This window comes from Crocodylus porosus, unplaced genomic scaffold, assembly GCF_001723895.1.
Source record: "Crocodylus porosus isolate Cpor-Errol unplaced genomic scaffold, CroPor_comp1, whole genome shotgun sequence".
In the NCBI taxonomy this organism is placed as follows: Eukaryota; Metazoa; Chordata; order Crocodylia; family Crocodylidae; genus Crocodylus; species Crocodylus porosus.
The window spans coordinates 43,069,623-43,081,889 of NW_017728918.1; the positions used below are offsets into that span (position 1 = coordinate 43,069,623).

General features: G+C 44.1%; 2 protein-coding genes across 9 annotated transcripts in view; one reads left to right on the plus strand and one right to left on the minus strand.

Annotated features, from left to right (window-relative positions):
• Positions 1-6,430, minus strand: part of ICK (intestinal cell kinase) — a 38,736-nt gene extending 32,306 nt beyond the window's left edge. For 2 of the 5 annotated variants that reach the window (XM_019537513.1, XM_019537511.1), the window contains exons 1-2: positions 6,290-6,428; positions 5,534-5,583 (exon numbers count right to left, since the gene is read on the minus strand). The gene's annotated coding sequence lies outside the window, so the exon portion shown is untranslated. Of the gene's footprint in view, positions 1-5,533; positions 5,584-6,289 lie in introns of all 5 variants that reach the window. The other 3 variants (XM_019537514.1, XM_019537512.1, XM_019537515.1) reach the window with 2 other exon arrangements.
• Positions 6,431-9,363: 2,933 nt separating this feature from the next.
• The window catches only part of FBXO9 (F-box protein 9), a 35,812-nt gene continuing 32,908 nt past the window's right edge, over positions 9,364-12,267 (plus strand). For 3 of the 4 annotated variants that reach the window (XM_019537525.1, XM_019537527.1, XM_019537528.1), the window contains exon 1: positions 9,364-9,545. In XM_019537525.1, the coding sequence (XP_019393070.1) occupies positions 9,543-9,545 (3 nt within the window). In that variant the 5' untranslated portion in view covers positions 9,364-9,542. The remainder of the gene's footprint in view (positions 9,546-12,267) is intronic. The other variant, XM_019537526.1, reaches the window with a different exon arrangement.

Sequence of the window (12,267 nt, forward strand, 5' to 3'; positions counted from 1 at the left end):
GCCCATCACAGATGTGCTCCTTGAGGATCTTCTCAAAGAGTTTCCCAAGGATAGAGGTAAGACTGATGGGCCTATAGTTGCCCGGGTCCTCTCTCTTCCCTTTTTTGAAGATGGGGACCACATTAGCTATCTTCCTGTCATCTGGCACCTGGCCTGAGCACCACGAGTGCTCATAAAGCCATGCCAAGGGCCCTGCAATAACCCCAGCTAGCTCCCTCAGCACCCTGGGGTGGAGAGCATCTGGACCCGCTGACTGAAGACGTCCAGCCCCTCCAGAAGCTCTCTAACCCGGTCCTCCCCAACCTGAGGTCTGGAGGTGTTCCCCTCGAGCCCATCTGGCATCACAGCGGGGAAGTCCCGGTCCCTGCACAAGAAAACGGACGTGAAGAATTGGTTAAAGAGTTCCGCTTTCTCCTCTGGTGCATATCTTACAATCCTTTCTCCTGATAAAGACTGGAAATTTTACATACTAGTAATTAAAACAAAAAAGCTACCACCAGAGGGACTAATGATTGCATTATTCAATGCATTTAATTAAAAAAATATAGTTAGTAAATCAGACTATAATTCCAGCCAGCTATATATATACTAGTGAATTGCCCATAAAGAATGATGGGGCGAGGGGAAGCTTGCCCCACCATCCCCTTCTGCCAGCACCCTGGGCCGCTGCTACCTCCAACACCGCTGGCCTCATCCCCCACAGCCCTGCTCCTCAGAGGTGGCAGACCACCACCATTATGGTAGGGAAGGAGCTGGGGGGGAAGCGAGGCCAGCAGCGCTGGCCTTGCCCCCCGCTCCATTCCTGCCATCATGGTGGCACTCTGCACTCTGATTAGTTGTTTCACTAATCAGAGTGCTCCAAGAGCGTTACGGACAAGCAGACAGACAGACTAAGCCCTTTGTTATATACGAATGCTGCAGAATACCTACTCAAATATGCTGCAGGGACCTCAACAGAAACTGGGTCTGCTCTATTCGCCAGCTTGTTATGGACGGTTCAAAGCCATGTCTATATCAGTTTATAAGGCTTCAAATAACAATTTTCTTTTTGGTCTCTTTTGCACTTGCCTAAGCATGACATTAGGTACCTAACTTTAGGCATCCACATGTGAAAACTTTGATTGTATCACTTACTTGTACAAGTATAACAAAGAGTTGTGGCAGTACTCTAACTCTGGAATTCCAGTGTCTCAGAAGCTGATCTCTCAATATCCAGGTCAAACAACTAAGAAAACTCCTAGTTCTTTCTACAAATATAAATGTAATAAATGCAGCAAATATTAAGTATGGCTTGAGGGATGACTCTATACTATAACACTAGACAGAAATATAGCCAGAACCTGGTAGGCCTCGTGGAGCTCCTAGCAGGTATCTTCCTCATGGAGGGTTTTGATATAGTACAGTAAACTGTTTAATTCATGACTCTAAAGGAAAGATAAATAAAGGAAGGTGAAGTATCCAGTAGTGTCCAATTGCTGGCTGGGGGATAATGGGAGTCAGACCAACAATGAATTTGCCATAGTGCCCCATTATCCAATAGATTAATTTACCAGTTTCCTGTAATTACTTGGATGCAAGCTGAGACCTCATGCTGCATCCCGCGTCCACTGGGTATTATTTAGCTAAATGTGCTTATGGTTCTTCCCTTCAAAAGTGTCTTCAAGTGAAGAGTGGAAGAGCTGTACTACTTTCCACTTGGGTCTGAAGGGATCTCAAGGGTGTATACCCAGAAGATTTAATTACAGTAACAGCTTCCCATCCCATGGCAACCTTCCTTGTTCTGCCATGGAGAAAATCTAAACTGAAACAGATACTCACACATTAGAAATAATACTCCTCGCTCATATATAACTGCAGGGAAGGAAGGAACACTGGGACCCAAATCTGCTGATACAGATCTGGGGGTTTCAGTGAGCCATAAAGCTGAATATGTACTAACAGTGTGGTCTTGTTGCAAAAAAAAAAAAAGCCAACATATGGGATTGTATTAAGAGAAGTGATTCTCCTGCTCTATTCAGCACTGATGAAGCCTCACTTGGAGTACTGTGTCCAGTTTCAGGCCCCACATTTCAAGCAGAATAGGGACAGACTGAACAGAATCCAACAAAGTGACTAAAATTATTAGAGGCCAGGGAAACATGAGGAAAGGCTGAAAAAACTAGGGTAATTTAGCTGGGAGAAGAGAAGATTAAGGGGTGATTTGATAACATTCTTGAAATAGTTGAAGCAAGATTATAGAGAGGATGGAGATGGGCTTTTCTCTTTGGCTAGAAAGGATAGTACTAAGAGCAATAGTCTCAAACTACAGCAGAGGAAATTTAGGCTGGAAATGAGCAAGACCTTTCTTACTATGAGAGGGGGTAAGAATTGCAACAGGTTGCCTAGCGAGGTTGTGGAATATTCATACCTTGAAATTTTAAGAGCAGGTTTGACAGGAACATGACTGGGGTGGTTTAAATCAGGGATGACCTTGCCTCAAGTTAGATGACCTCATGAAGTCCCTTCCAGCCCTAATTTCCTATATTCCCATTTCCCTTATGTTGTTATGCCCACAAGGAGTTGACAATAGACCTATAAACCTCTTTCAGTTACAGAGAAGGAATTAGTCATAACATTTAAAAAACTAAGATCAGAAAATTGAGAAATCCTGATAGAAAAACTACCATTTAATGGACCACACTGCATAATTTTCTGTAGGCCAGTCTGAGGTAATCTGAAGTCCACTGGAGTTCTGGGTACTTAGCATGTCGGGCAGGGGGCGGGGGGAGAATCAAACACAAGGAGCTCAAGTTGGGCAACTAATAACTGGAACTATAATTGACTAACAATTTCAAAAATATCCACCAGTGGTTTTAACATGGAGATAGATATACACACTGCAGGGCCACTGGGTAGATGAATACAAAAAGGTGTTGGTTTGAGGATTTTAAACTATGGGGCTAACATCATTTTAGTCTTCATCAAGGGAAAAAATATAAATCATCAACTAACCCAAGGTCTAAATTGATTTAACCAAAATCAGTACAATTTTCTTATTGATAAGGAATTATTGAAATATTTATAGTACATTTCCCTTTCCCTATTTAAATCCTTTTTTACCTTTTTAGTTTTCTCTTCTTGAACTAAGAGAAGAGTCTAAGCATCCATCCAGGATATCTCACCACAGATAAGTAGAGGTGCACCGATACACTGGTCCAACATCAGATTGGCACCGGTATAAATTAAATTGGCTGTATTAGAAATAGGCCCAATGCAGCTGATAATTTGGCCAATAAATGCCCATGCGCGCATGCTGCCACAGCACAACACATAGGTGGCAATGAGCAGAGTCCGGCAGCATGGACAGCTGCGTGCAGGTGGTAGGTCCGTTGTGGTGAAAAGGAAGTGGGGAGGGAAGGGGAATGGGAGGGAAGATCAATGCCACCTGTGGTGAGGGAGAAAGTGGGACAGGGACAGATGCTGCACAGTCAGGGCAGGACGAAGTACGGCTCATTTGCGGGGTGCAGGGGTGTGTGGCTCCTACTGCTGCTTATACCCCAGGAGGGCACGGGGGGAGGGGCAGGTCATGTGTCATTGGATCTGTGTAGGGAGGGGCAGGTGGGCTGCAGCTGTGGCCTGGAGTCAGGGCTGTGCTGGGCTCTTCTCAGCAGAGGCTGGGCTTGGGGCAGGTGGCACTGGGAGGGAGGTATGGGGGCGGGGGCTGCAGCCACCCCAAACTTTGCTGTAGACCTCACATAGCTCCCCCTCCTAGCGCCGCCACCGACTGCCCTGACCCCAGCCCCCACTGAAAAAAGCCCAGCACAGCCCTGGCTTCAGGCCACAGCTGCAGCCCTCCTGCTGCACCCGGCGCAGATCCGGGGGCACACTCCCCCCCCGCACTAGCCCGGGGTACAAGCAGCAGCAGCAGCCACCCCTTTCCCCCACTTTCCCCAGACAAGCCATGGCAGTGTCCCGTGTGCCGCCTGGACAGTCTGCCTCTGCCGCACTCTCTCCCTCCCTCACCACAGAAGGTATTGATCTGCTCCCCCCCCACCCCTTCTCTCCAACCCCCATCCACCACAATGGACTTACCAGCTGCATCAGAAATCAGGCTGGTATCGGCCATTATGCCTCCTTAAAAATCAGCTATTGGTATCAGCCCCCAAAATCTCTATCAGTGCACCTCTACAAGTAATGTCTCCCTGAAGTCACTGCAACCTGGCAAAGTAAAAAGGTATGTCTATACTGAGCAGCCTGTAAGATAAGACCCTAACTACTTCCACATTTTCTTAGTCATATTCACTGGTTCTCATGCAGAAAAGAAACTTCACGGGATTTTATTTTTGGCTTGGAATTAAACAAAAAAAGTTCTCACTGTAATTAAAATAAATTACTTAAAGTTTTTATTTAAGCTTTGCAGAGGTTTGTTTAAAACAATCGCACTCCCCAACTAAAAGTCTAGCCTAAGTCAATTGGTAGAGTCCCTTTAATAATTGAGCAGCATTTTGAAGATGTACAGTGCTCTGTAGATCTTAACTATGTTATTAAATGTTAAATTTAAGCTTGAATAATTATCTGAAATAATATACAGGCAAATAAACACCCTCTCTGATATCTGAAAGAATGCATTACCTCCATGAAAATTTCACAGTGAAACTGACTAGAAACAAAAGTGAAACTGACATTTTTCAGGTTCATTGATTTTAGACATTTCTCAGGTCTGACAAACAGCATTGATAAATTCAACATTCTTTCAGTAGCAATAATCTCAGGTGGTAGGAGTAATATGTATAAAGAAATGTGTTCGTTACAACGTTCTGTTATTATCCTTTAAAGGTAAGCTACTGTAACTGTGCATACAGTCCTTTTCAGTTATAAATGTGGAAAACGTTCAGTTATAAATGTGGGGGAAAAAAAACGATTCAGAATTAAAAGCTTTCAGACACTGATAAAGTTGTCAAAGTATGAGTCAGTATCTCTCAGCTTATTTGTATGGTTTTCAGATAAGGATGTTAGCTACAATACAAAAAGCAACTACAACTATAAAATTTTTCCTTAAAATAAATAAATAAATAAAAATATAGGCAATCATTATTTCAGAGCCCTACCCTGCAAGCATCTGTGCCCACAAATAACCCCATCAAAATCACTGACTGGGATGAGAGACTACTTACACATATAAAATGTACCTAGATATTTCTAAAAGTTCTTTAGAAAGCACAGGAAATGTTTTCAACAAATGTTAAGGCTATCAAGCTGGATTCCTGAGATACATGTACCGATGAATATTCCTTCTTTGTTTAACACATAAATCTTTCTAAAAAAAACTCTTAAGCGAGACATTTCTAATGCTAATAATTTTCAGTATATTTTTATTCGCAGTTAAACGCTGCACAGATAAAGAGAATAGCTAGAATTGTATTAGTACTATACTTTTGATTAACAGCTTTGTAAAAAAGCCGGTAATCAACTCTAAAAAACAGGAACTGATGTTATCCAAGCTATTGTTTATAATGAACACACACCATTTATTTGTCATTTGAAAAACATTTACCTTTGGTGAAGACAGCCCATTTTATGGTAGTCACTCAATGCCATACAGCTCTAGAAGAACAAGCATTCACCTCCGTTATAAAAGATTCTCTGGATTACTGCCCAAGCACATCAAGCAACATAATGCAAAGAAATGAAGTCTCCGAAAGTCATTTTTTAAGAAAAAGAATATATACTTGAGTGATAATAGTTGCAACTCTCTCAGCACTTTCCCGAGAGAGTAGTTTTCATATACTCTTACATAAAATGAGGTCCTAGTCCATCAAAAACACCATCAGCAAATCAAATGAAAAATGGTTGCTACCAAACAAGAAATAGGAGTCGAAATATGAGTCTCAAAGTCCCTCCCTCAGCAGATGCAGGCCTAGTCAGAAAAACTTCCATATACAGGTATTTTTTAAAGATAACCAGAAAAGTTCTAAAAGCACAGGGGAAAAGCAGCTGATTTTAAAAGACAGTGAACATACAAACCCAGCTATGGGAGATGGGGAGAGATGCGCACAACTGTAGCAGGGAAAAAAAAAGAAAGCCAGAGGATTAACCCGATTCTCAAGAGCCACTAAATCTGTCAAGTCTGGTGTCATTTATGATCCTCATACTTCTTCCCTAGGCACTTTTAATTGTCCAGAGTCTCTGTAAGTGCCATGAATCCCTTCTGAACTCACAGAAAAGCTGGCAAGAGGAGAGGAGGGCATGTACAACACGCTCTGTACAAATGCAACAAAGCACTATTAGGCTTAATATACACAGTACAAACCCTGCTAGAAGGAGTCATGCAGTCCATCTGAGAGAAGCCAGAGCTGATCGAACGGTGACATCCCTGCTAGCTAGGAATGCGGGAGAGGAAGGGGGCGGGGAGGCTGACTATGGGGAAGGAAGTGATTTTCCACCCACCAACAGAAAAGCAAACAAAGACAATACAGCTGCTAACCAGGGACAACCAGGAGCTTTCCCTAGTGAAAGCAACCCAGGAGCTCCCCTCTCTGGCCTTTTCTTTCCAGTGCTCTCCCTCAAGGCTGGAAGGGGTTTACCAAAGGCAAGACTAGGTGTAAGATTTTTTTTCCAAGTTAGAAAAAAAATCCTCATCCAGTTGGGTTCTCCATATCCTCAAGACCAAGTTAAATATTGAAGCAACCACCTAATACAACAAATGAATTATTTGATTCACCAGAATAAATATTTTATAATCACAAAGGCCCCAGTTGCACAATAAACTGCTCCAGGTATCATCTGCATGCAGTAGCTAACAGGATCAAGCCTCTAATATAGCTGTACAAATGCAACGGGCTTGCTCCTTCATTGCCTAAGTACCATAAGCTCCTCAAGCCAAATTAAGTAGGAAGTCAGAGAAAGCAACATTTCAATAGCAAGCAATATCAACCCCTTTGCCAGGCACTACTATCTTACTGTCTTAATCTCCAGCTCCTCCTGCCTTTCTCCATTTTCTCCTTACTTTTTCTTGAAATGGATAATAGAGGCATTTTCCATCTCCAGTCATGCCAGGATCTGTGCTGAGCTTGAAACTTAGGAGCACGGTACATGCTCAGACTTCTGAGCAATATTTTATGAGAATGAATCCTGCAATGGAATTCAGACACATAAAAGGTTTGACTCCCTACATACAATGCAGGGACTTCTAGTGAATAAGTTGCTTCATGGTGGCTTTCTCGAACTGATTTCATTTACAGATGTGACAGAATCTCCAGAAATGTAATTTAAAGATCTAGGAAGTTAGACATAGGTATCAATAGACCTTGACCTTTATAGTATTTAACTTTTTTTTCTTTAATTGAGCCCACAGATAGTTCTTAAATGATGCCAGCTGGAGCTGGTTATGCTTTTTAAAGGGAAGAATTTAGCATTAAATCATTCCTATAACAAATGTATAAATGTATTTATTTGTACATTATAATTAGCAATTTTATTATCCCACTCATTTAGCATAACCCATAAACTATGTGAGTGGAATATAATGAATGTTTTCAGTTTTCATCTAAAAGGGCAGACAAGCATATTTTGTGTGGGGGGTCTGATAAATTATCTTGACAGCTTTGCAAAGCAAGAATATACACAACAACCATAACAGCTGCTTTTCGGAGTTATCTAGAATGCTCAGTTGCCTGTAACAGGATCACATCTTCTAGGGACTATTTATAATTGCACTACTAAGTTTTACTGTTAGTAACTCTATTATAGAAACTTACTCATTTTACTCAACCACATAACGTGGCTCATTGAGACAGGACTCTTCATACTGTGACATGAATGGCAACTTGGAAGAGCTTTTCTCACAAGTGTTTGAAAACTCTCAAGAAAAAGATACATAAACCTTGGCAATGTACGTTTAATACTACATTTCAACAAAGTTAGGTCTAGAGTGGCCCTGCAACTTGTGCCACCCAGACACACCCTGGTCTCTGCATCTGGTGGTCCAGCATGGGAAGAGGCTGTCTAGAGAAGCTGTGGAATCTCCATCCTTGGAAACTTTCAGGGAATGCAGGTTGGATGCACACTTAGCTGAGATGGTGGGTTAGGCAGGGATGACCCTGCCTTGACCTGGGGGCTGGACTAGATGACCATGTGAGTCCCTTCCAGGCTAACGTTCCTATGAAGCTATCAGCAAAGCCACTTGGATCTGGGCAGTTACAGGGATCCACCTACAGAAGCCATGCAGCCCCAGGACCTTTTAGAGGCCAATGCCAAGGGCTTAGTCCCTCTCCCTCATTGCAAGTTCAGATGAGGGCTATGAGGGAGCTGGGGGGCATGCAGCCTGGCCTGTTCTGAAATCCTGGGCAAAGGGTAGGACTGGTCAGCTCTGGTTTGACAGGGCATCTGCTGCAGGGGCCAAGGCTTGCTGACAGCACAGACAGAAATCACAGAAAAGGGGTCAGATTTTTACCAATTTGCCATTTTTGAAGCTGTCTGCAGTTAGTGTTGCCAATGCTCCCGGATTGGCCAGGAGTCTACTGGAGTCAGCATCAATCTCCAGGTGACTGCTGAAAGCAATCCAGAGATTGATATTGTGAATGGATTGAACAGTACAATTAATGACATTACATCATATTGGGAAAAAAAAATTCTCCCTGAATAGCTTCAGTCAGAGTTGGCAACCCTATCTGCAGCCTGTACTTGTGTTTGGTTGCGGCTATAAACCACTTTCCGTGGCCAGATTGGACAAAACATGTCACTTCTGTTTGCGTCTGGACACAGCAGGAACACCTTGCAGATCCTCCTCAGCAGGAACCCCTGGGATTATGGCAGGGGTGGGCAAGATGTGGCCTGCCAGGCTATGTATCCAGCCTGCAGGGCCCCTAAAAAAGTTTATAAAATTAATAGTTATCTGCCCCTTGCTGCCTGTCATGCAGCCCTCAATGACTTGCCAAAACTCAGTAAGCAACCCTCCACCCAAAATAATTGCCCGCCCCTGGATTATGGGCTAGAAGGCATCTGAGGGGAAAACATTATATCCCCCCAACCATTGTTCCCAGGCAACTGACAATGCCCATGAGTCCAAACAAAAAGGCGAGCCACGGAACTCCACCCCTTCCTACAAATCCCTGGTGGCAGCCCAGCCCAGCCCCAGCCCAGCATGCACCGCGCCACCCGCCCTCCAAGAGCTAGGGCGGGACTACACTTCCCGGCATACCCGGCAGGGCCGAATCCTATGGATGGGGGGATTCCCAGCATGCACCACTTCGCCTTACGTCAAGTGTGCCAAGGCGACTGCGTTTCCCGGCAGGCTGTGCGGCCGCTGGGGGCCAATCGGGGGGCGGGGCGGTGCTCTGGCTCCTGTCTCGCTGCTGGCGGGGCATGTTTGGCCACGGTCTCGGCTGCTCCAGGTCCTCCCGCCCCTCACTCTCCGAGAAGATGGCTGCCGTACGCCGGGCCCGCAGTGACTCCCGCTGCGTGGTGCGCTTCTCTGACCGAGAACTCTGCTAAGCCCCTGCGGGGCGGGACACGAGCCGGGCGGGGGCCGCACCCCCGAGCAGCAGCGCCGGAGCGAGCGCAGCATGGTGAGCCCGGGGCCGGGCCGCGTCTCCCGGCCGCCCTGGGAGGCCGCCACTTCTCGCCCCTTCCCTAGCCCCACCCGAGCCCGGCGGGAACCGCCGCCCCCCCCCCCGGCTGTTACAACGGTAAACAATCCGGGCACTTACTTAAACTGTCCCGTTCCCCCCGGTTATTGCGGCGCCCTCGGCCGGGGCCGAGCCTGAAGGAAAGAGGGGACCCACATGCGGAGCAGCTGGACGGCAAGTAAAGGAGAGGGCAGCGCCAGGGCGACGGAGGAGATCCAGAAACGGTGCCAGAGGCGAGGGTTTCCGAGGGTGGTAGCTTTTACTGAGCCCGTGACATGGCTGGAGTAGGGTTAGAGGAGCTTAGGATCCAGCGAAGAATGGCTTAAGCTCGTCTAGCTCGACCCCAGCTATGTCTCTGGTCCAGTAAAAGCTGTCGCCCTGGGATACCCTTACCTTTTGCAGCACTAATGGGCCGTCACCCTTAGAAATCTTTGCTTGTCTGTGGGAAGGTCTTAATCTTCCTGGGGCTCTGTCTAACCAGACCCAAATCATAAAAGCTCCTTAGATGCACAGAGCAGGTAAAACTATTAATTCGAGCATGCCCTAGCCGGGGAAAGGCCCATGGGGATCCTCTAAATCTGCAACTTTGTCACAGGCACAACCCCTTTAGGCTTGAAGACAAATAGTTTGCCTGAAGTTTGCTTTCATCCCCAAACAGTCCAGTGGTTGTGAGTAATGCAAAGACTACCTTTTGCTTTGGATCAGCTGAGCCTGGTGTTAATTGTACAGGGGAACCTGTATGTCAGTAACCTCAGTCTTTATTTCAGTACTGTTAAACTCTAATTGGGAGTTGCTAGGCTGCTGTACTGTTTAAGGGAAGAAACCTGGACTTGTACTCTGAACATGAACAAGCCTTTTGGATATGGCAAGTTTAAACGGAGCTTTGTAAACAAATGCGTGACCCACTTATTTTTATAGGGTGTAATCCAAAACAAGTTGGCTCATGGTTACCAGGTTTCTCCACTTGGCTGTTTCTTCTGCTAGTTTTTATTGATATGGACCTAATATAAACTCATTAGACATTTGTATAGATCAGTATGTGTTGAAGTGGTTCCAAGTGAAAATGCCTTTAAACAGCATGATAATGTCATTATGTTGCTAGTATAGAGACAGGAATAGAATGGATAACTTCGCAATGAAGTTAGTAAGGCAAAGGCTAACAAGAGATAAGCTCATGTTTACCTCAGCAGAGGAGGCGAGGTTAAATAATCAGGAAAGCAGTCTTGTGTGAACTCCAGAACATTGCAGAGCTTCACATTACACTGATATTTCAGTTTGAATTTTTTGAAGTGGGGGAAGAAACCTCTTATTACTGAACTGATTCTCAGTCTATTCACAAGATAAGCCCTGAGATTTTAAATATGAAATTATAAAGTTAAAAGCATTAACTTGTTGACTTTCTGAGTTCTTTGCACCTGAAGAATTGTTATGTAGTCAAAAAAGTGGAAGCTAAGACATCTCATTTTCTGAGGAGCACCTGGAGTCCAAAATGCTTGAGAACCACAAACTGGAGATCATTTACTAGATCATGTAGTATGTGCAGACACAAGTGACTGGTCAGTATTTGAGCTAAAAGATCTCTTAAACTTGTGGCGAGTCAGACAGGCTTTGCACAGGCCTGGAAGTTCAGATGGGGCAGGCTCAGGTGTTTGAACTGAGTGTGATATTTTGCTATTGTGTAATTTTTAATAGGTTGAAGTGTTTTAACAAGAGTGCCCCTTTTCCTGGAAATCAGTGCACATACCCACTATATTTACAGGCTGTGTGGGTGTTTAAATACTGTATTCATGGGGTATTCCAAGTCCAGTCCACAAGTTACATTGACCAAGAAATAATAGTGTCTAATTAGATGGAAATTTGTGTTTTAAATTTTGCTTTATACAAGTGAAGCTTCTGACTCTGAAAGCTAGAAAAACTGTTTTGGATTATTGATTATTTCTAGATAATCTTCCTGGTAGCTTTTTAAAATGTATTGAACATTGAGATTCAAAAAAATTCAATTTGAATGTCAGATTGCAAACTGAAAATGAATTGATTAAGTGTCATTTACTCTGTGGAAGCTGTGTAGACTGCAGTGCAAGTTTTGAAAAATACCAGCAGTCCTGGGATAAAGTCATTCAGGTATAGACAAGAGCAACCTGTATGGATGACAAGCCAGCCCAGCAGACCCATGATAATCTAGGACACCTATGGAGTGGTCAGTTATTAGTAGCATTCAGATACTACATCAACATCTCCCAAAAATGAGATGACAGATCAAGATAAAGCATTAACTTGCTTCCTCCCGGGTTTTTGCAGAACTAGATATATGGGTTAAGTCAATGTACACTCAGCTTAAATTGGAATGGAACCCAACTTTTAGTCGAGGCCAAATCTCCTTTCCCAGGCCATCTGGCTAAAGATCGATGTTTTAATGCTATAGTTCTTGTAGCAACTGGTCATTGATTTTAATATTTAAATTTTGATCTTGTATATTAAAACAGCTCTCTGGAAAAGTGGGTGTTAACATATTTTTGATGTATTGAAATAGACAACTGCTTAAATCAGTTCCGTATTTTTAGTACTCTTCTGAAATATTTGCTGAGACCTGCTTTTTTTAAGAGGGTGCAAGCTCTAGTAGTGGTGTATTTGCGTCCATCTGTCGTCGTGTCTCCCCTCTTCC